The following is a 20215-nucleotide window of genomic DNA, read 5'->3' as shown; positions in this document are numbered from 1 at the left end:
AAGGGATGACTGGGTGTCCAAAGGCGATAATATACAATGGTATCTTTTCATGTCGACAGGCATTCAATTCTCTCTTCCCCCTTCGGAGTCGATGGAATGCAATGGCTAGGCTGCAGTCTTGGCCAGAGGGATGCTGCCACGTTGTGCCTATACATGTCTTGTGCGCATCAGCATGGTTCTGAAATGACTTCTGAACAGTCGATTATGGTGTTTGACAAAGAAGTTCTTCAATGGCAGGCCAACGTTCTAGTGGAAGGGCGGAACTTTAATCATTCATGTGAGCCGGCAGCCATGCACGAAAAGCATGCAAACTCCCCTTATTCTTATATGTTACTACCGAGGCGAGTACTTGCAGCAATTTACAATTACGAGCTAACTAACTCAATTCAGCTTGACCTGAATCCTTTGCGGATGCCTGCTCAGTATCCCAGAAAGTATTATGGGGAGAATAGAGGCTGAGGCCCCAGTGTGAGACCTTGTAGGAAGGGAACAAGGAGGATTGTACTTTGTCTAGAACAAGTGAAAAAGAAACAGTGGATGATCTTCGCATATGGGAAGAGGCCGCATAAATAACTCTCTTCAAGGCCCTTTGGACCAGAATCTGCCCTGATATGTGGGTTGGAAGATGCAAAACCATTGCGCAACAAAAACAACAACAACAACAACAACAGAAGCAACCGGCCGAGACATACCACGAGGTTCTGTTGAACAAAAACGGCCAACAGGCATGACTTGGGGAACACACGCAACATGGTTGTAGCGGCTTACCAAGTCGATTGGCATGTTCCACGGTGGCGATATTTGCAGGCATCTCTCCTTCAGAGCTTGATTCACAGTCATGGGCATCATGCACAACTCTTTTGGCCCAAAAAGAAGTCTCACATTGGAAGGGGGAAGCCGGCAGACATCCAATGCAAGCTTTCCTGTAGAAGTAGGACGATACGATGTCGTAAAGAGCACTCGATGCCGTAGACCATGGGAGGAAGTCCAATGACGGATCCCTGAGCTGCATCCCTTCTTCCAATGGGCCGGCGGTGCCATCGAGCTCGAGTCCGCAACGCAAGGGCTTGACGCACGGAGGAGGAGAAAAGCAGCGAATGAGATCCCTTGCCTTCACCGAATTCGTCGAGATTGCAAGCATTCAGAATCCCCTTGTTTCCTGACACTTGTCCGCCCTCGGGACGAACCATGAAGCCCCACAGCGGCCGCAGATCAAGACACCACCTTATGTTCACTCGCGCACTCGACTAGGACAAGATTTCAAGAGGACGCGACCGAGACCTGGCCCGCAGCGGGAAGGGCACAGGACTTGTAGCAATAACATGGCCGTTAAATGTGGCCCGGTTGCCTCACGGTTCTGTGATCAAGGACGCGCCATGGAATGCATATAGAATGCCGAAAGAACGATCCCGACAAGTGAAGCATGTCAATGGCCGACAAGAACTGACCAGCGACGAAAAGTGGGCGATGAACGAAGAGAGTCCAAGACTAAGGTCTCTGTTTTGGGCCTTTGGGGCTTGTAAAATAGACGTAGCCAAGCTATATTTGCTCGTCAGGTACGTTGTGCATTAGGACAACAACGAAGGCTGAAAGGCAATTTGAATCACACCAAGGGCATATGCAGCCATGCACATACTCATACACATCCCCGCGGGTTTGTCCAAGTTATTTGGTCCTTCGTCAGCCCTGCTTTTGCTACTTCCACCGCAGCTACAACATCACGGTGAAGTGCTGTACACACCAGACACAGAATACTGCAGTAGTATCTTGTGGTGTGGGGATGCCCCGTACTTCAACCCTGGTTCTCGCTGTAGTTGCTGATATTGCGAGGGGGGGCGTGTATCGATTGTTAGGTCTTGATCAACGTGGCAAGCGGCCATCGGGCTTTTGTCCTATGCTATCAAACATGGCTCTTGGGCTCTGCTATCAGAGGCTTGTCGAGTCTGGACTGACAGCGATTGTTATTGATGAGATTCGAAGCAGTCAGCTAAGAAGACGAATTCTTGGAGATGTGCCACGATTGATGATTGGACGGAGACAAGCCTTGAGGTAAAGTCAATTTGGTTCTTATGGCAGTAGTAAATACATGCTGTTGGGTGGCTCCAATCATTGATAGATAGGCTGCAGGGTCTATGAGAAACGGATAGGCGCAGATTGGCTACTCTGGCATCACATCAAGACCCAGGAACCAAGTTGTTCAAAGTTAAAGCCAATTGATAGTCGGGGTACGTCGTGTGGCAGCGGCAGAGAAAATCTATGGAGTACCATGGGTATCAGAGAGGAGGAGGAGGAGGAGGAGGAGGGGTGCGTTTATGGCATCTTTGCTGGTGGAGGATGGTGATGCGATGAGAAGAAAAGACCTTATGGGGCTTTAGGTAAGGATACCCAATCGACACATACAATCAAGCCTCTTTGTCCCGCAGGAACAAAAAGCAGAAGCGAATGCAAATGCAGACGCAGGCGCAAATGCACAAGCAAAAGCAGAAGTTCAAGCTCATAATGGGCGGCCATTAATCTGGCCCGAATTGAGGAGAGCAAGGGGTCCAAGGAACGAATGCGATTGCTTGTTGGTTGTGCCGGAGTCCCACATGTGGATGTGGGATGCCATATACAGATACAGCACGAAGATCGAATACGCAGAAGGTCTTTGGATCAAACAAGTATAAGTTGCCTTCGACATCCACTCGGTGTGGACTACATCTCATCTTCATCATTCTGTTGCCCTCGAACAGTCTACACATCACGCTAGCCCTTCAGTTGACCAGTTTCTTAATCACACATTGTTCTACCAGGTCAACTTGGACTTCATACCTTGTAGAAGAGAAGCTACAGACCCATATCCCGGCTCCAGGACGCTGGCGCTCTTGAGATATCGACCACCCAGCATAGCAAAGCAGTCGATTGCACCGGCAGCCAAGACTGAGGACTACGAGTTTGAAGTAAATAAGTCTCACTCGGTTAGCATCAATATCAACGAGGGAATTCGAAAACTAGCAGATTCCAAATCTTTGCTAGGTCCCATACAGCTCCTGTGTTTACTCTTTGGCCTGGCTGTACAGTCCATCTCACAAGAGCTACATATCAAGTAAGTTTGACATATATCTTAGTCTCTCAAATCAATCAAGTGCATCACCGATACCGAGGTGTGTTTTCTTTCCCCCCTGTTGCACTGCTCTGGTTATGTATTATCTGTCGAGACACCACGCGGCAGGAATACGTATGACCGGTTATGAGGGGTTGGCAGACGATGACCATGTTGAGATAATGCCATGTCTACAAGCGAGTGATAAAAACAGCCAGTGGTATGGCCATTAACAAGTGGGAGTTGTTTGCAATGGGTAGAAACAAAATTACCTGCCCAACGCGAAGGGGAGGCACAGAAGACATAGAGACAATAGAAGAGACCCAGTGACTAACCTGTGTATCCCAGGATTCTTCTCGACTCGAATAAACCGAACCTTTACATTGTTTATAACGTTCCGCCTCAGCGACCGTTGAATTGCCCGAGGGTGGCTGACTTTCATCGCTTCGACACGACTCGACAAGTGTTGACTTGAACTTCGGGTTCGGCTCGAATCGACCACGAGTTCGCCTCTGGAACTCCGCTCTCCGCCCTCGGTGTTCCCGCTTCTTCTCCTCTTCTGTCGAATTAGTTAGAGATACCCTGATTTTCTCGCCTCGACTATTCGCCACTAAGTCTCTCGTCAACACTCGAAACCATTGAGCCATGTGCTACTTTGACCAAACCCGCTGGGCATGCGGCTACTGGCGCTGGGGACACTTCCGTCAGCAGTGCAACAAAGAATACCGCATGGGCGAAACTTGCGGCCTGAAGCTTGTCTACGAAACCAGGACCGAAAGAGACGTTTGCAAGCTCTGCCACGACACAGAGAAAAAGCAGCGCAGGTATGACAAGATGTACCGTGACGTTCAGCGCTGGCAGAGGGAGGGCAACCGAAATGCCACCATCGAGCGAACGTGTGCTGAGATGCAAGAAGTCCTCGGTCAGATTTATCGTATGAGAGAAGAGCATGATCACAGGCTACAATCCCTTGGCCAGGTGAGTTTGAAGCATAATGTTCCTTTCCCTTTCCTCTATTTCTATTCGCATTGAGTGAAGAGTCCGAGCCCGAACAAGAAAGACGGACGAAAAAGGGCTGGAGGCATAACTGAGCCGAGGGCACATAGAAGAAAAAGTCCCAAAGAAAAGGAAAAAGAGGGACGGGAAGCCCAAAAGGGGGTGTGAGGGGCGTGTGCTTGGCCAGTGATGGTGGTGCTGTGCTTTTTGCATATGCCGTGGTCTGTGGGTGTCGGGGGGCACAGGCATGGACATGGGGACGAACATTGTGTGTGGTGAGAAGAGAGAGAGAATATGAGTGGCTAACCCATTACTGCAGTGAAGTGACGAGATGCCAAGAACGATATATCCAACGACGACAATGGACGAGCCGACATACACAATGGCCAAGGGACAGTATGGCTGAAGTATTAGCTTCATACAAAATTGCGGAAACCGACCAGGGATACCAGTGCATCTATAATGACGATTATGACAACCTTGTTTTATGTTTGGACGGACGAGAAACGAAAAATGTTGCGGTCGATGCCGAAAGAAGGAGCTCGGCCAAGAAGGGATGAGGAAGAGGGGCAGAGAAGAAGAGGAGACAGGGAGGTGAAAACAAACTCTCTTGTGAACATGGCTTTGCGGTGGAATATTTTCTCCTTTATCCTTACCTTTCTACACTTCATTCGTCTGTAAGAACAGACAAATAGCTCTTTTTTCTCTCTTCCAACAGTTTCAGTATATTGGTGGATTATCATGGGACCTGTGTGAGGGAGAGGGGCAAGGCAGAGACAGGATGAGAGGACCCAAAACGAACAAGTCCTCAGGGCCACAGCTGGGGCATGCAGAAGGCATCTGTGGGACGGACCCAGACGCTGCCAGGTCCTTGTTTATATCTTTCTTTATGCCCACAGGTGCGAACCATGTGGACAATAGGTCAATGTAACATGTGTTATCTTGAAAAAAGCCAGACTCTTTCTATGTTGCAGGTCAGCACTCAAAGAGGCGTGAAGCCCTTCAACAAGAAGGCATAGCAGCATCTATTGCCCTGACCTTTATGGCACGGCATGCAGTAGAAATTGCAAAAGGGGGAGGGTGGCAGTGCCATCATCATGCATGGGCAGACGGAGCTTGGGGTGTGGGCCATGAACAAGCACTGAGAGTTCAGTTCCTTGTTACATGTTGGTCGGAGACGCCGCTTCTATAGCTCGTGTGATGACGACAGTTGGAGGCTAGAAACGATTGGGGAGACTGGCTTCGACATCAAGATCCATGTTGACGGGTCAGAGAGAGGATAATGGATAACATGAGGAGACGAGAGATATCGATTGAGGAAACACAACAGGTAAGCGCAACCGCAAAAGACGCACTCGGCTGCAAGAGGCGTCTATGCGCATCGACTAGGAGAATAGCAATAAACTAACGACCGCCACTGGAGCAGTGTAGCGTCAATGAGAAGCTGTTGTGTTATTTCTCTCAGGCGCCGATAAATACCTGTGCTGTGTGAGGGATCTAGCCTATCAGTGTCGACTACATACCTATGCAGCGGAAACCATTCGAAAAAGGCATATACCCTTGCTTATCGGGGTTTTCAGGGCATATGTATTTGATAACCCCAAGCCCTTGGTCGGCGAATAGGGATGAGGGTATGCAGAAGCAGGTGCTAGAGCACAACACCAGAGGTATCGGGGCTCCAGCCTCCAGGTCCCTCAATGTCTCAGATCATCTGGGCTGTTTTTCCGCCCCCAACTGTTCATTCCCAGGTGGCAGTCCGTTTGGTCGGCGCTACGGACATAGAGTAGAGTAGAGCGTATGCTTATAAAAGTTCCGTTATGGGTAATCGGCCGATAGGAGTTGATGGGAAGGTATTGTAATCATGGCGGAAATTGGACTGGAGCTTGCGGGCGGCATCGTGGAGTCTGGCGGTGACGAAATGAGATACGGGGATGAATATCGACGTTGCAAAATCTAGAGCTGATCGTGACAGAGTTGCCAATCAAGAATGATATAGCGGTCTTTAGCAAGTTTTTGCGGTTAATACCATCGTCAGAGTCGCTTTCGAGGTAGCAGCATGGGGGCCTCAAAACTCAGCGAGTATTAAGCAATTATGCAGTACCAGGCATGTATGACATTGAGCAGGATATGTTAAAGCGATTAGGTGCAAAGACGCAGTCCTGTGAACGAAAGCGAAAGGTGGAGACATGATAGTTTTCAGGGCTCAGACTCAATTGGCAAGCCAGTTAGTTAGATATGCCATGCCATAATTGCAGGCATTCGGCTCGTGAATGCGGTCTGCAGATTTGAACAGGGTTGCCCACCACCAAAAGGTTCGAGAAGAGGCTACGGTGAGCAGCAGCAGCATGTGACTAATTCGTAATGCGAGCTTTGCTTGTCCAACCTGCACAAGACCTACCAACGACATGAGGAAAAGCCGATGCGATTTAAACCCATGAACACATCCCCTATCGTATCTGACTGGTCGAGTTCAAGGCTGTCCGCCTTTCTGGTCACCTTGGCCGTAATGAGACCCTTGTTCGCCCCAAACTGACCTGTGGCGCCCATAACGTCTGTCAAGTTCCTCGTACGCAGACAAAGACAGTTTTAACCCTTCCAAAGTGGACTATGGACAGAGTACGTAGCCTTCTTCCTCAGAAACCCTTAGCATGAACGGTCCCCTGTTTAACAGAAACCTGAGCCCTGTCTTAGAACGGGCCCAGCCTCCCGTCAACGGGGTTCAGGGGCCTAACGTCTCCTGAAGCCGATGGCTATGAAGTGCTGCTTCCCGACAATCTGGCTTTCCTCACCCGAGGGGGCGGATAAATTCCGGGGGTCCCTCTCATTTGTCTTCTTTTTTCAGCGTACAGATCGCTCTAAGAGCGGCTCCCCATTCCATGTCTCCATGGTGTCGTGGTGGCGGGCTGGGCCATGACAGACATTTTCTCAAACAAATCCCGAAGGCTTGGGACGTGGGCGGGATCTTGTTCAGGTTGACGAAAGAGATCCATCGAAACCTCCCCAGTGGATGGGGACCCATGCAAGCCGCCCATCAACGGTGCGAGCCGAAGCCGGAGAAAACCAGACTAAATCAAGGGCCGACGGCAAGCTAAAGGAATGGCCACCATCCTCTTCGAATCTTTGGCCCTTCTCCCCTGGTCTAGCGTCTATTGCCACCCCACTGACTGCCGGGCCACCTCGAATTCGGTGTGAGCCAGCGTGAGGGGAACGCACGTGTCTGATGCTTAATGGGTGTTCTCGGTTCTCGACAAGTCACGCTTGCGTTGTGGACTGATGGGTTTTGACTCTAGCTCATCGCTTGTGCTTCTTGTGCGCGGCAGGCTGCGAGAGAACGACTGATGGTACGAACTGATGACGAGACGAGGGTCTTGAAACTAGACTGTCTAGGGTTTCGTTCCAGGACCCAGCTCAATAAGACGAGGGGGAAATTTCTGTAAAATTCGATTGGGTGTGTCTGCTTGTACAAAGTCCACTTCCTGCCCACAACAATCAAAGAAGTCTGCACAAAAGACGGACGGCAAAAACTAAAAACCAAAAAAAGATATGAAGAGATGAAATAGAGGTGCAGGTCTGCACCGAGTGTTAAGTGCTTATCAGACTCTATGCAACGACAACCCCGTCTACCGAAGGGTTCCACTGCTTCAACAAAATGAGCAGAAACCGGAATATTGGTCACAAAGACCGTATTAGTCGAGGTTAGTATTAAGGAAATGGGTCGGCAAATAAGCGATACTTTTTTCGCTCATTCTTGTCCTAGCCACTTCACCGACATGGCCAGCGAGGGTCAGACCGGGATGAACCTCATCCAATTTGAGCCACCAGGGGGTGATGATTCAGATCGGGGCAATCGCAGCGGTCTTGAACACCAAACGTACTGTGTGTATCGTCATCAGTCGTGTATCGCGAAAATTGCATTTTTCATGTCGCAATTGCTGACTCCCCACTCTGGGGGCTTTCAGCTTTATCTTCCGCATTGTAAACGAAGGGAGCTTCCTCTGTTCAAAGACCGTCATTACTGCATTGCCGCCGCAGCGTCTGCAAAGGTCCCCACAAGAGGCCCCTCATCGCTCTCGAGAGTCTTGATGCTAGCTGGACCATTCTTTTGCATCTCTATGGTCTCGTCTTCCGGAAGCCAGTCGACTTTGACACCGCTCGCAGTGTTGTTGTCGCCCTGGTTGCTAAGTTTTGATACGAGATGCTGGTATCGTGCAAGGCGTGCACCTTGACCAGCGTAGGCGAAAGGTGTCGTTGCTCCACGGTTTGTGTTCTCTTGCGGAGCGATATCAAAGATGTCCACCATATTGCTATCGCTCTAGGTTAGCATCCTTCAAGGCCCCTTGATCTCACGAACGTACTCTGATGTCTTGGCTATCACTCGTTGAAGTGCCTCGTTCTCTCGCTGAGCTTCGAGTGTATCGTTCTCTCCGTTTATAGCTTGGTCCCCGAAGCTACCGTATTGCATACCGTTCGCATCATCATAGAGAAGGCGGCTCTCTTCCTCCTAACAGGCAAAGCATTAGCAAAGGGTCCCTGCTGATATTGATGCGACAACTGTGATCGCAAGCTCGCTTGATAACACACCTCATCGTAGTTATTACCATCACCCCTTCCCAAACATGATGCGCAAGCTCCCATTATTGCGTCGGTAATCGGAAGTCTCAGATACACATATCAGATCGTAAGGCGGACTAGATGTGGCGTACTGTCGCAAAGCGTCGGTTATTATCTCAAGAACATGGCCCGGAAGCGAAGAAAAGAAGTGTTAAGGAGCGTGGAAGGTTGTAGCAGCTTGGTCGTACAGCCTCGTGACTTCGTGATTGCTTTCTTCGTGAGGCGCGCCTGCTTCACGACGTACGTTACTCGCTCAGTGGGTCCTTCTTCAGGAACCCGAGGCTGCATCGGGTAAACAACGGCCCGCTCGCCACCATATCCATGTTGCTGGGACCAACAGCAACGAACAATGGACTTCACTCAACAATGAACAAAGACAGAAACAGGTATTCATCTAATGCTGAGGACGCAGCCAGGGTGATGCACGAAGCGAGAATGGCAGTAAGGTATATTGCGAAGGACCACAATTGCAGCCTTGCCCAACACCTATTCGTACTCGTCTCTGACGCTCCCTTGGTACTCCCTTGACATTGGATAGTACCCTGGGTAAGGGAGCATCAATATATAGTTGTCTCATTTTCTCTCAATGCTTTCACTTAAGGGTATTAAGACTAGCGTCTGCCAATTCATTGTTGACTCTGCCCTGGCCAACCCCACTGTATAATTTGCGTGCTGACAACAGTGAGCTCGTCTTCCAGTGTGTATCCCTTCTCTTCACATCTTGGCCTTTCAGTAAAGCCTTGTCTGAACAAACCCTGGCCCGCTTCATCCAAGGGATTGGCTGCACCAATGTCTGTTGTATTGCCAATGTCTCTCTATCATGGATTGGCTTCACTCGAAGATATCCTTCGATCGCAGCTATTGCCTACGTCCTTAGCAATAGTTCTTGCCAATGTTGCCCCTTGAGGTGATATCCTCGTCGCCCTAGGTTTAGGTTAAGATGCACGCAGAAAATGATAACTATAAGGATGAGTCTCTGGCATCAACTGAAGACATTCTGATCATCATAAACACTTCCATTCTGATAACCGACACGTTCTTCGTCGTCTTCCTCCTCCCTCACTCTCAGTCAAACTTTGCTCACGCATTAGCCCCTTGGCCTTGATTCCTCTTCATCTTTATTTCTCTGTCTCATAATGGTCCGGTTTACCCCTCTGGCAGCACTGGCCTTGGTGCCCCTAGCTCAGGCACGCTTCGACTGGTTGTATTCGCGAGACACCATTGCTCAATGCCCTCCATGCTCACTCGATAGCGAGTCCAAGGATTGTTCTCACACAGTGACCGTCACTAAGTCCTCTGAGCCATACGAGACTGTCACTGTCTCAGATCCCAACGGTTCTTATCACACTGTTACTGTTACAGAACAAGATGGTCCCGGAAAGACTGTTACTATCACCCAGAACTACCAAAACCCTCAAACCAAGGTTGTGTACATCAGCCAGGGCGAGACGGTTGAGCCAGTCATTGAGACTATTACCATCACCCGCCCAGGAAAGACTGTAACTGTGACTGCGACGGAAACAGAGACCAGTGAGCACATCGTCACCAAGAAGATTGATAGCTATCCCGGCCCCAAAACAGTTACCATCGGCAACGGCTACCCTGCGCCTAGTGCTGGCTCTCCTGGCTACAATGGTGGAGTTTTCACTAAGGTTGTTGGTGGCGATGGTGGCTATGAGAAGGATCCCGACAACATTCACACGGTTACTGTGGTCAAGGATGGTCAAATCCAGACTCTGACATACACGGATGGCAACTACAACACTATCATCAAGACGATCACCCAAGACAACGGCCACGAAGAGGTAGTGACCGTTACCGGCAAAGATCAGTATGAGGTTACCAAGACTGTGACTGAGAACGGTAACAAGGTTGTCGAGACCATCACAGCTGAGAACACCAACAACTACGTTGTCACCAAGACCATCCAGCAAGGTGGCAAGTACTATACCGTCATCGTCAAGCCTGAGCCGACCGTCAGCACTATCACGAAAGAGAACGGCGACTGTATTACTACGGTTGTCGAGGTTGATCAGACCTACACATTGACTGCTCCGGCCAAGTATGGAACCGCTACTGTAACAGATGACGACTGCGAGACCTACACCAGGACTGCCACCTACACTGGTAAGGTTGAGGTTGAGGTCATTGTTTATGACCCGGAGACTGGCGACTCAACCTGCACAAAAGAGGACGGAAAGCCCTGCAACCCTGGCTACGACAATGGTGGTAGTGGTAGCAAGGACCAGTATGAAAATCCTACCAACACAAAGGGCCAGGATGGAAGTGGCAACTACAACAGCAACGTCCCTGTGTACACCAAGATCCGCACTTACGGCAACGGTGATGTCTACACCGAGGTCCATGGCGCTGAACCAACTGGATGCGAATCAGCTGCAGTCTCCACGAGCATCGCTACTGTTTATAACACCGTGGTTGTGACAGTAGATGCGTCGCCGTCAACGGCCCCTACTGTCGAGCGCCGAACAGCAAACAAAGTTCGGTCACCCCTGTCTGTTCGATGGTGATGAATCGATTGAACAGAGCGTATACCTTTCCTTGAGTTCAAAATTGGTGGAGTATCTATTTTGGGATTAAGTTCAGCATATGGTAGGAGTGTTATAATGCGGACATGTAATCAGTATTTAATGTAGTTATTAAATTTTAGTCTTTTTATATCGATACTTTTTTTTGAAGTGCTCAGTGCCGTGTGAATTTCATTTTGCTGTGCTAAACAAACAAAGTAGCACTACTTCTGCACAAACACTTCTGAAAGCCGTCAGGCACTCCCTAGACCTAGATGTAACCAAGGAATATATATTGCTAAGAGATAAGGCATCTGTGTACCAGCAGGCATATCGCCGGATGCCATCAATGAGCACATAAATAATAATCTGCGGAAGCATATCTTCAGGACATACCCTATAGGAGCCCAGCAATGGCCAGGTCCGAGTTCTTGATGTCGTACTAATTGATGTACATGAATGGATGCAAAATACTAGATACGGTGCATAAGGTACGGATACATACCCTGATTGGAAAAGAAAGTTCTGTTTGCTAACGGTGGATATTCCAGAGATGATATTAGCTTCGAACACACAATGCTTTTGTGCTGGGTGATGTACTGTGTGTGCACAGTACAGTATAAGTGTTTTTGGTCGAAGATGTGGGTGAGTACACACGTACAGTGCATACCATGATCGCCATGCCCTGGCACAGTACAGTCAACATGACTGGAATGTAAATCCAATCAACTAAAACCTTCCAACCTCATTCTTCACCACAAGCAATATTTGAGAGGAGCCGTACCGAAAGCCACGTGCGTGCAATAGAGAAGAAGGCCTGAACCAGCAAGCGACTGGAATGATGGCTTCATATTCACGTTCCAGCGGCAACTACCTACAACCAGCCCTCATTTAGCGGCTTTCCAGCTTCACCAGCCTACCAGCCTACAGTACCAGCCTAGAACTTCGGCAGGTCCAAGACTCTGAATCAACGTTTAAGACCAAGGCCCGGACCATGGAACACAAAGTATCTTTCGGCACTTCTTGATCAATTATGGGGCTACGAGAAGCTTATGCCTATTAGACTGATAGGAGCACAGTCTAGACTGAATACCAAGTTCTCTGTTTCCCAACTGGCATATCGAACAATGCACCCCGGGACTAAATGCTACCAGCAAATCCATTCGTCTTGACCTGGAACGGCTGGAGGATCAAATTGAAAATCGTTCAGATTTACGAAAATGGAACTGTCAATAAGGACAATGACATTGCATGGACTGAACAGGAATGCGATCATCGCCAAAACGTCAACACCAACAATCTTCACTGTGAGTTACAGAAGTGGCTGAAGATGCCGACTTCCAAAAGACCCTGAATGATCGCTGCCATCTATTGCATCATATCCGAAGCTTTGGACCCTGGAAACACCATGGTACGAGATACGACGATGTATCCGCGGCAGCCAACAGATGCTCTTTCTCGTAACGCGTGCCCTCAAGTCCGGATACCGTATCCGTCCTATCAATCAAAAAAGCCCCGCCTCGCCGTCACCAATATCGTATAGCCTGTCTGATAAACTAGGTAAAATGTCTCGGATTTTACGAGCATGCGTAACTAGCCACAAGTGTCTATTTACTGAATGTCTCAAGGATTTGTTTCCTTGCCACTCATCGTGTGATGTTGAGACTACACCAATAGAGCATGATATGACAGACGACCTACCTGGATTTACATACCTGTAGGGACCTGGAAGAGATGATTGCCAAGTCTTTTCGACTCATTTACTATTTGAGGCTCAAATGCATGATGCAGCATGGAACTATCACTCCGGGTAGAGCTAATGCAATTGGCTGTCTGATTGGAGGGGCAAGATGCGAGGAGGGATATGGAGTAGTGTCTGAGTGCCAACTTGTTTGGCAGGAAGTTTCTCTGACTAGCCCAATCTTGCTATCCCCTGGTCTACAGGCATTCTAGGCATTGCCTGGTCTGTAAGTCTGTCCGACCTTAGGGTCAACCTTCACAACTCTTGTTACCCACATTGCCATATCCGGCCTACGAGGATCGACGGCCATACCGATACCAGGCGCCCGATACTCCTTGCTGTTGTTCCTGAACGCCAAGAGGCCAATCATCATGAGGCGTATGGCCTTCACCACGGTTGCATACACCGAGCGAGGTCTTTACCACCCAGGCTGTGCCGGTGGGCCGTGTATCGTAGAGCAACCAGCCTCATTGGGTCAACCGTATTATCCAAATTCGATCATTGTCACCAAAGGCGTCACACCTGGCTCTGGACCCCTGATAAGCCTTTTGGGACTCGACTGTCGTGGAACCTATTGTCGACTGTTCCTTAAACGACAGGAATCCCAGAGTCGGGACCGCTGAACCTAGTTCTTGCTCGTGGTTCTCGAATCTCTGTCTCTTAGGCACACGATACCTTGCCTGACTACTTAGATATCAAGCTTCCCGCACACAATAATTCACTTACACTGAGTTGTCTTATCCGGTAAAACCAACTCACAAGATGAAGTCATCAGACTTACCGACTTCATACTCCAGGGCTGCTGCCCGGGCGCTGAACTGTACACGAGGTCACGTCGGTTTATGTGCCATCCTACTAATGTTGATGATGTCGACCATGGTATGGAGACAGACGGATTTAGTCGCCGTCAAACTCCCTGTCATGGAGCAACGACCACCTACGACCCTCGATTCCAAAGCACCAACAATTGCCGGCATAAACGGAACCCTCGATCGATTCTGGTCATCAAATGGAGAAAGTGTACAAGATCTAGTACATTGGTCGAAGCCCAAAGGAGTTGATAAGATTATGGGTCTTGTATTTTATGGAAGACGACAGTCGGTGTCAATTCTTGATTGCTATCTCAAGGTACAATTTGTCCACGCCGACTTAGTGACATCGGACTAACATCAACAGCGCAATCTTGCTAAGAATGGTGGATTGCTTGATGGTGTCATCTTTGTGGAACGAACCAAAGACCCCCACGACCTTGCACTCTTGAAGAAACTCTTGGAAAGCGAGAGTTTGTACGAGAAGTGGTCCGTTGAGATGTCGGCCGATGATAACTTTTCAAGTGGCTTTGGAAACTCCTACGACCGGGTTGAGGATCATGTCATGTATGTCAAGATTGACGACGATATCGTAAGTCTCACCGCTCGTGTTTGGTTCCTGTGAAACCAAGACTAATAATGTGTAGGTTTTCATGGAGGATACTGTCATTCCATCGATTGTCAAAAAGAGACTCGACCATCCCGAGTACTACATCGTCTCAGCCAATGTCGTCAACCAACCCCTTCTCAGCTGGGTTCATTGGAACTTGGGTGCCATCAGGCCCTATCTCCCCGAGGTCGACAGCGAAGGAAAGGCCATACCCTCGAAACAATCTGACCAGAAGCCACTGGACTGGAACCCCTCCAACCTACCCCCATGGAACGGCCCCGAGGGCTTCTCTCTCGAGAACTGGGAGCACAATGACACTACTCATCGCTGGCTCCCTCTCGACAAGGGCGGTAAAGATCATATTCTCGACACAACTCCAATCGAAGCGACAGAGTATCACCCAATGGGCCGCGGCTGGACTCAGTGGACGATTGGCGCACAAGAACACTTCAGCTTCTTCGAAAACCTATGGAAGAAGAAGCTGTCCGCCTACAAGTTCGAAACATGGGACTTTCAATACGAGCGAATGGGCATCCAGTTCGTTGCCTTATTAGGAAGGGACATCAACCGAGCCAAGCCGATCGAGGCCGATGATGAGAACCACTTCTCATGTACCATGCCCCGTGCGCTAGGACGACGTAAGTAAAACACTTGAATTTTACGGCCGAGGGTTTTGTTAACAGACTTTACAGATGCCGTTTCCGATGGACGAGGTGTTGCCGCTCACTACAGCTTCGGAAGCCAACGCGCGGGCATGGACCGAACCGATATTATTGATCGCTATAGGTCGTTCGCACGTAACAACATCTGTACTGGACCCATGCTGTGGGCTCCCGGGGACGACTAGTTATGAAAGCCGTATGGAAGCGACCGATCAGTTTGCCCTTGATTTTGCGATCGACGTTGTTGGTATGTTTCAATGGCTGCGACTTTATGCATAGACGCATCCAATAAACATTCACTTGGAGCCTAGCCATGGAGTTCAGGAGTTGCTAGAAATTGGATGTAGACTTATACATATATATGTTTGGGGTATATTAGAGCGTGATACTGACGTATATGATCAGAAACACAATATACATAATCTTTTGTCACAAGGTCCATTGAAGTTCTGAGACCCAATTTGTATAGTGTTTCATTCTTATTCTATCGACAGCACTGGCTGATTGCTTGGAGTCTACCTGATCACAGAACTTGCAATAATTTGGCACAAGATTTGAGAAGAAGAGTGATATAAACTTTAAAGAACCTAGCAACGACGACCGGAAAGTATAATTTGTTCGTTTTCTGCTTTTCAGTTCGTTAAGATACCGTCCATCCTATTACATCAGAACACGCTTGCTGGAAAAACTTCCGTCAAAGGTCGCAGAGGCCGTCTCAGTACAACTATTTTGTATGAGCATAGCCAGAGTCGTACGGGAAAGTACATAGCATTGCTTCAAGCAAGTGACTTGGGAGGTGGGTAGTCCTCGAAAGTGTTGGACTCGTGTCGAGTGAGGTTAGTTTCCTTCTCGACCTGGGCCAGATCGATGTGAGCAACAGCATCGTCACCGTCAAAGATACGGGCGATCTCCTCGAGGGTGGGTCCCTTGGTCTCGACGTAGAAGTACCAGACGAAGACGAGTTCACAAAAGTCCCAGAGGGTATAGAAAAGCATAAAGTTCCAGTGGTTGGGCATGTTGTTCCACGCAAGCTTGTTGGTTTGACTGTTGTTTTTTAGTTACTAAGTTTATATCGTTGGGGGATTGGGACATGACCTACTTTCCAATAGCAAGGATGGCCTGAACAGTAATGTTCATGATCATCATACCCTTGGCACGGAGGTGAAAGGGAAGAACCTCAAGAGCGTAGGCAACGAGCAGACCGGAGAAACCGATATCGTAGAAGATACCGAAGAGCCAAACGAAAGCAATCTGGGCATAGCCAGCACCAGTGTTGGAGTAAGCGACACCACCATCAGGCTGCTCTTCGGTGGGAGGGGTCTTATATTGGGAGTTCTCGTAAATGCCACCGGTGAGGGTCCAGAGGACGAAAGCGAAGACCATACCAGAGATGGCAGTAAGGAAAAGAGGACGACGTCCGACCTTGTCGACAGTGAAGGCAGCACCAATGGAGATGGACAGATCGAGAATGGTCTTTCCCGCAGAGAGCTACAAGGAGAGGAGGGTTAGTAAGGTGAATACTTGAACCGTACCACGAATGAGACTTACAGCAAGCTTCTTGTTCTGCTCCTTGATTCCAGCACCCTCGTAAATGACATCCATGTAGTTGGAGAAGAGAGCGTTACCAGAGTACTGAGAAATGATACCGAGGGAGATGATGATGGCAAGACGCCAACGGTTACCGCTTGTCTTGAAGAAATCGATGTATCGGGTAGATGCGACAGACTTGTCGGCCTGGATAGTCTCCTTGATTTCACGGTACTGGAACTGAACTGTGGCGTTATTCACATCACCACCAGCATGGTGCTTGGCAAGAACCTGGAGAGCCTCCTCTGATCTATCCTTATTGATGAGGAAACGGGGTGACTCAGGAACCCACCAGATACCACAAAGCTGAATGATGGAAGGGACAGCCTGGATGAAGGTGATGGATCGCCACGACCAGTGACCGTTGATGGAAGCAGTGCCCCAACCGACAACGGAAACGACTGGAGATGGTCAGAGAGAATGCAAACTTTGGGGAGTTTCGGTACTTACTGAGGGAACCCAAGTTCCACAGACAGTTGTAGACAGCTGTAAGAGGACCACGGTGCTGGGGATGGCAGATTTCGGTGAGAAGCATAGGCGAGGACATTTGCGCCAGAGAGTTGCCGAAACCAAGAACAAATCGACCACCCATGTACACTGAAGGAATTAATTAAAATACTTGAAAGAATAATTCGAAAGGGTACCTACTGCCATAGCCATTGCAGAATGCGGAGACGAAAGAGCCAATGATCATGATAACACAGCCAAGCATGATAGTAGGCTTTCGGCCCCAATTATCGGCAAGGTAAGGGACAATGAAGAAGGAGACAATGGAACCAATATTGTACATGTTGATAAGGATTCCGAGCTTGCTTTCGTTCTTCTCCTCGGGGAAATACTCCTTCCACTTGTCCATCTGTTGAGAGGTGTTGACCATCATACCATCGTATCCAGTGGTAGCCGAGGCGATCAACAGGAAGACAATGAGGAAGTAAAGCTTACGCAAGTGAGGCTCCTTGTACCAGATGACTTTCTCGAACCTGGGAGCCTCAGCTTGGGCTATATCGAGAGGTACCCGATCGCTATGGGCTGGGACCTTGGAGCCGATAGGCTGGAGGAACTTTGGCAGAGCCATTGTGAGCTTGAAACGATTGATCAACAATGTGCTGAGTTGATTCTAAACGGGCCCAATGTATGGGGTAGTGATGCTTCTCGTGAGGAGAGATGGCCGAGTAAAAGAAGTTCAGGGTTCCCCGGGTTTACACTGCTTCTTATAGAGATAACATCTTGAGTAGCAACGACTCGAGCCACCCCAGTCATGTCAACCCCATGCATTGTCACCGTCGAGCTCCAGAGACCAGGATAGTGTTGTCAAGTTCCCATGAACAATAACTCGTGCATTGGGGCCGGAGCATGCACCAGGCATAGCGAGGTGGAGTTATGAGCCGGAGATGGTGTGTTTGGGATCACCCGGGACGGAAAGACGGCTATGGAGGCTTGGATAACTCGTTTGGGTATTGAGTAGCTTGAATGCTACTCTGTCTGGGGGTGAGCTTAACTTAGGAATACAAAATTGCACCAGTGAGTAGGTACGGTAGATCAACGCTGAGACGAGCTCATCTGGGGACCGGGGGAGTCTACTCAACAGGAGCAGATTGACCGGGGAGGAGTGCTGGATGAAGGGCTAAGCCGCCAATCAGGCTTGATTGAGCGCTTGTTCGAGTAATCTCGACCTTTAATTATGGCTGAAGTCCATGATGCTGGGCCGCAAGGAGACCATTATCCCCGTACGTGCCACTCTTCTCGACCGTTTGGATCAGCAAGCGCGATAGTGGTCTGGTGGACAAGAAACCCAAGTGATTTTTCGGTCATTTCCCAAATTCTTCAGGGCTGTTTCCGCAAAGCAAGTATACGCCGCTGCTTCGACGGCCGCGGGGTTGAAACATGGTCGCATTTCTCGAGATTGGACCCGCATGACGGGTTTAACATAGAGGAACTAAACACCCGCCACTCCTGAAACGTTCCTCACCCTTTGCTTATTTGAACGACCTACTTGCAATCACATAGTCGTACAAGCATCGGGATCTTGCGATAATACGGTGCTGATGCCTTTCGTCGAACTTAATACCCCTGATGTATCCCACTCTGGGCAACTAGTTAGAGTTAAAAGTCTAGAATGATCGATGTAACCCTTACCGCTTGGTCAAATTCGTGTGAGTGCTGTTCATCCCTGTAGCCCACAGGGATATTGTAACCGGGAAAATAGACTTGGTATTCATCACCTATTGTTGCTCTTCTCTGCCAACACCAAAACGTGGAGGAGTGTGCAGATTCCGGGGCTATAGACTGGGGAAAGGGGACCGGGGTAAGCGGGTCTGGGGTCAAAGAACCGGAGTTTGACCTCGGGAGTCGTTGCCTGCTAGACAATACTCTGTATTGAAGAGAAATGGCTTGATGTAGCCTACCAGTAGGTAAAAAGCAAAGGCCGTGGTGTGACTCCCAGGCTGGTTTCATCCTTCACACTTGTCATCATCCAAGGGTTTCAGGGTCTAGCCAATGAGGGTCACCCGACAACTGCTTGTTCGGGTTATAGGCAGGATTGGGTAGGATTGTGCTTCGCACGAGGGGGCTAGAAACGCCTCTTATCGGATACCAGGGCCGCAAAATGAACCACGCGTCTGTCGCTTGTCTTTCACGGTTCTGACCATCAAAGTGGACTTGATATTGAGTAAACTACACGATCTTCGGTTGCTCCCGGGCCTTGGAATGCTGAGAACCCGAATATTCGGTAAACCTGGAGAAGATGCCCTGGCGCCCCAGAAGAATTGAGTGAATTAGGTCTCGGTAACGTTCTTCAATGGGGCCGAGCGTGTCCTCACTTGGCAGACCCGTCGATCAGCACGCCGAGGAGCGAGGTGGTTTTCGGTTATCGGCATGCGGGCCAAGAATGAATCAAGCTTAAAGTGTATCATCAGACCGGCGCCAGATGCATTGTCAATCGCCGGGTAATTGAGAGAGCATGATATTGTTTGTCGGCTGAGGTTTGTCTGCATTGTTGGTGCAATTGGGGGCTAGCAGGATCGTGCAACACGAAAATTGACCCTTGACACGGTTGGGATGGTGTACGGAGACGCGGGAGAGCTGCCGATAAGGACCATGAAGGAGGGTCATATTCGGCGATTATTTGCTGACAGTATGGCCCTCCATCGGCGCCGCACAAAGTATCGTATCTTAGTTGCTCGTTTAAGGAGGCACACCGTTGTAACCTTAATCTAAACTCGTGAAATGAAGCCACACCATCTTCAAGATGCGATGCGAAATAACCGGAGTGGAGGTTAGAGCCGAAGAATTTGTTGGTAAGAGGTTTGAAGAATCCGAGTCTACAATGAAACAGGCTAAAATGGAGAAGGCGAGCTGAAAAGATCTCGAGGTCACACTCCAACACTTGAGGTAAGATCCGACCCTCAGGTAAGGTTCTTTCCTGAGGTCCCATCAATGAAGGATTGACTGATCCCCTCCTTCCTGTAGTCCCCGCGTTCTTGCCACGAGGTTAATAAGTGGCACCTGCGTTAGCTTGGGTGCCCCGAACCTTCCCTTCTCTGTTGGACGACACTATCCAGTCATCGTTAATTACTGGTAGTCGGTTCAACGG

The 20215-nt window shown here is 49.2% G+C and overlaps 5 protein-coding genes across 5 annotated transcripts; 3 read left to right on the top strand and 2 right to left on the bottom strand.

Moving 5' to 3' along the window:
- Positions 1–3727: 3727 nt before the first annotated feature.
- Positions 3728–4114, top strand: J7337_004282 (uncharacterized protein; the record flags this gene model as incomplete). Its single annotated transcript, XM_044821977.1, has 2 exons — positions 3728–3997; positions 4061–4114. 2 exons carry the CDS (start codon positions 3728–3730, stop codon positions 4112–4114), a joined length of 324 nt encoding a protein of 107 aa, XP_044683310.1.
- A 3976-nt stretch (positions 4115–8090) lies between these two features.
- On the bottom strand, positions 8091–8713 carry J7337_004281 (uncharacterized protein; the record flags this gene model as incomplete). Its single annotated transcript, XM_044821976.1, has 3 exons — positions 8091–8382; positions 8434–8579; positions 8660–8713. 3 exons carry the CDS (start codon positions 8711–8713, stop codon positions 8091–8093), a joined length of 492 nt encoding a protein of 163 aa, XP_044683309.1.
- A 1112-nt stretch (positions 8714–9825) lies between these two features.
- Positions 9826–11217, top strand: J7337_004280 (uncharacterized protein; the record flags this gene model as incomplete). The annotated part of the gene is made up of 1 exon (XM_044821975.1): positions 9826–11217. The coding sequence occupies one exon, from the start codon at positions 9826–9828 to the stop codon at positions 11215–11217; it is 1392 nt and encodes a 463-aa protein (XP_044683308.1).
- Positions 11218–13822: 2605 nt separating this feature from the next.
- Positions 13823–15221, top strand: J7337_004279 (uncharacterized protein; the record flags this gene model as incomplete). Its single annotated transcript, XM_044821974.1, has 4 exons — positions 13823–14083; positions 14132–14356; positions 14412–15012; positions 15067–15221. The coding sequence occupies 4 exons, from the start codon at positions 13823–13825 to the stop codon at positions 15219–15221; spliced, it is 1242 nt and encodes a 413-aa protein (XP_044683307.1).
- A 591-nt stretch (positions 15222–15812) lies between these two features.
- On the bottom strand, positions 15813–17698 carry J7337_004278 (uncharacterized protein; the record flags this gene model as incomplete). The annotated part of the gene is made up of 5 exons (XM_044821973.1): positions 15813–16080; positions 16136–16524; positions 16585–17024; positions 17074–17220; positions 17272–17698. 5 exons carry the CDS (start codon positions 17696–17698, stop codon positions 15813–15815), a joined length of 1671 nt encoding a protein of 556 aa, XP_044683306.1.
- Positions 17699–20215: the final 2517 nt, after the last annotated feature.

Source organism: Fusarium musae, chromosome 3 (assembly GCF_019915245.1).
Source record: "Fusarium musae strain F31 chromosome 3, whole genome shotgun sequence".
Classification (NCBI taxonomy): domain Eukaryota; kingdom Fungi; phylum Ascomycota; class Sordariomycetes; order Hypocreales; family Nectriaceae; genus Fusarium; species Fusarium musae.
The sequence above is the reverse complement of the archived record's forward strand: the minus strand, read 5'-3'. Positions and strand labels throughout refer to the sequence as shown.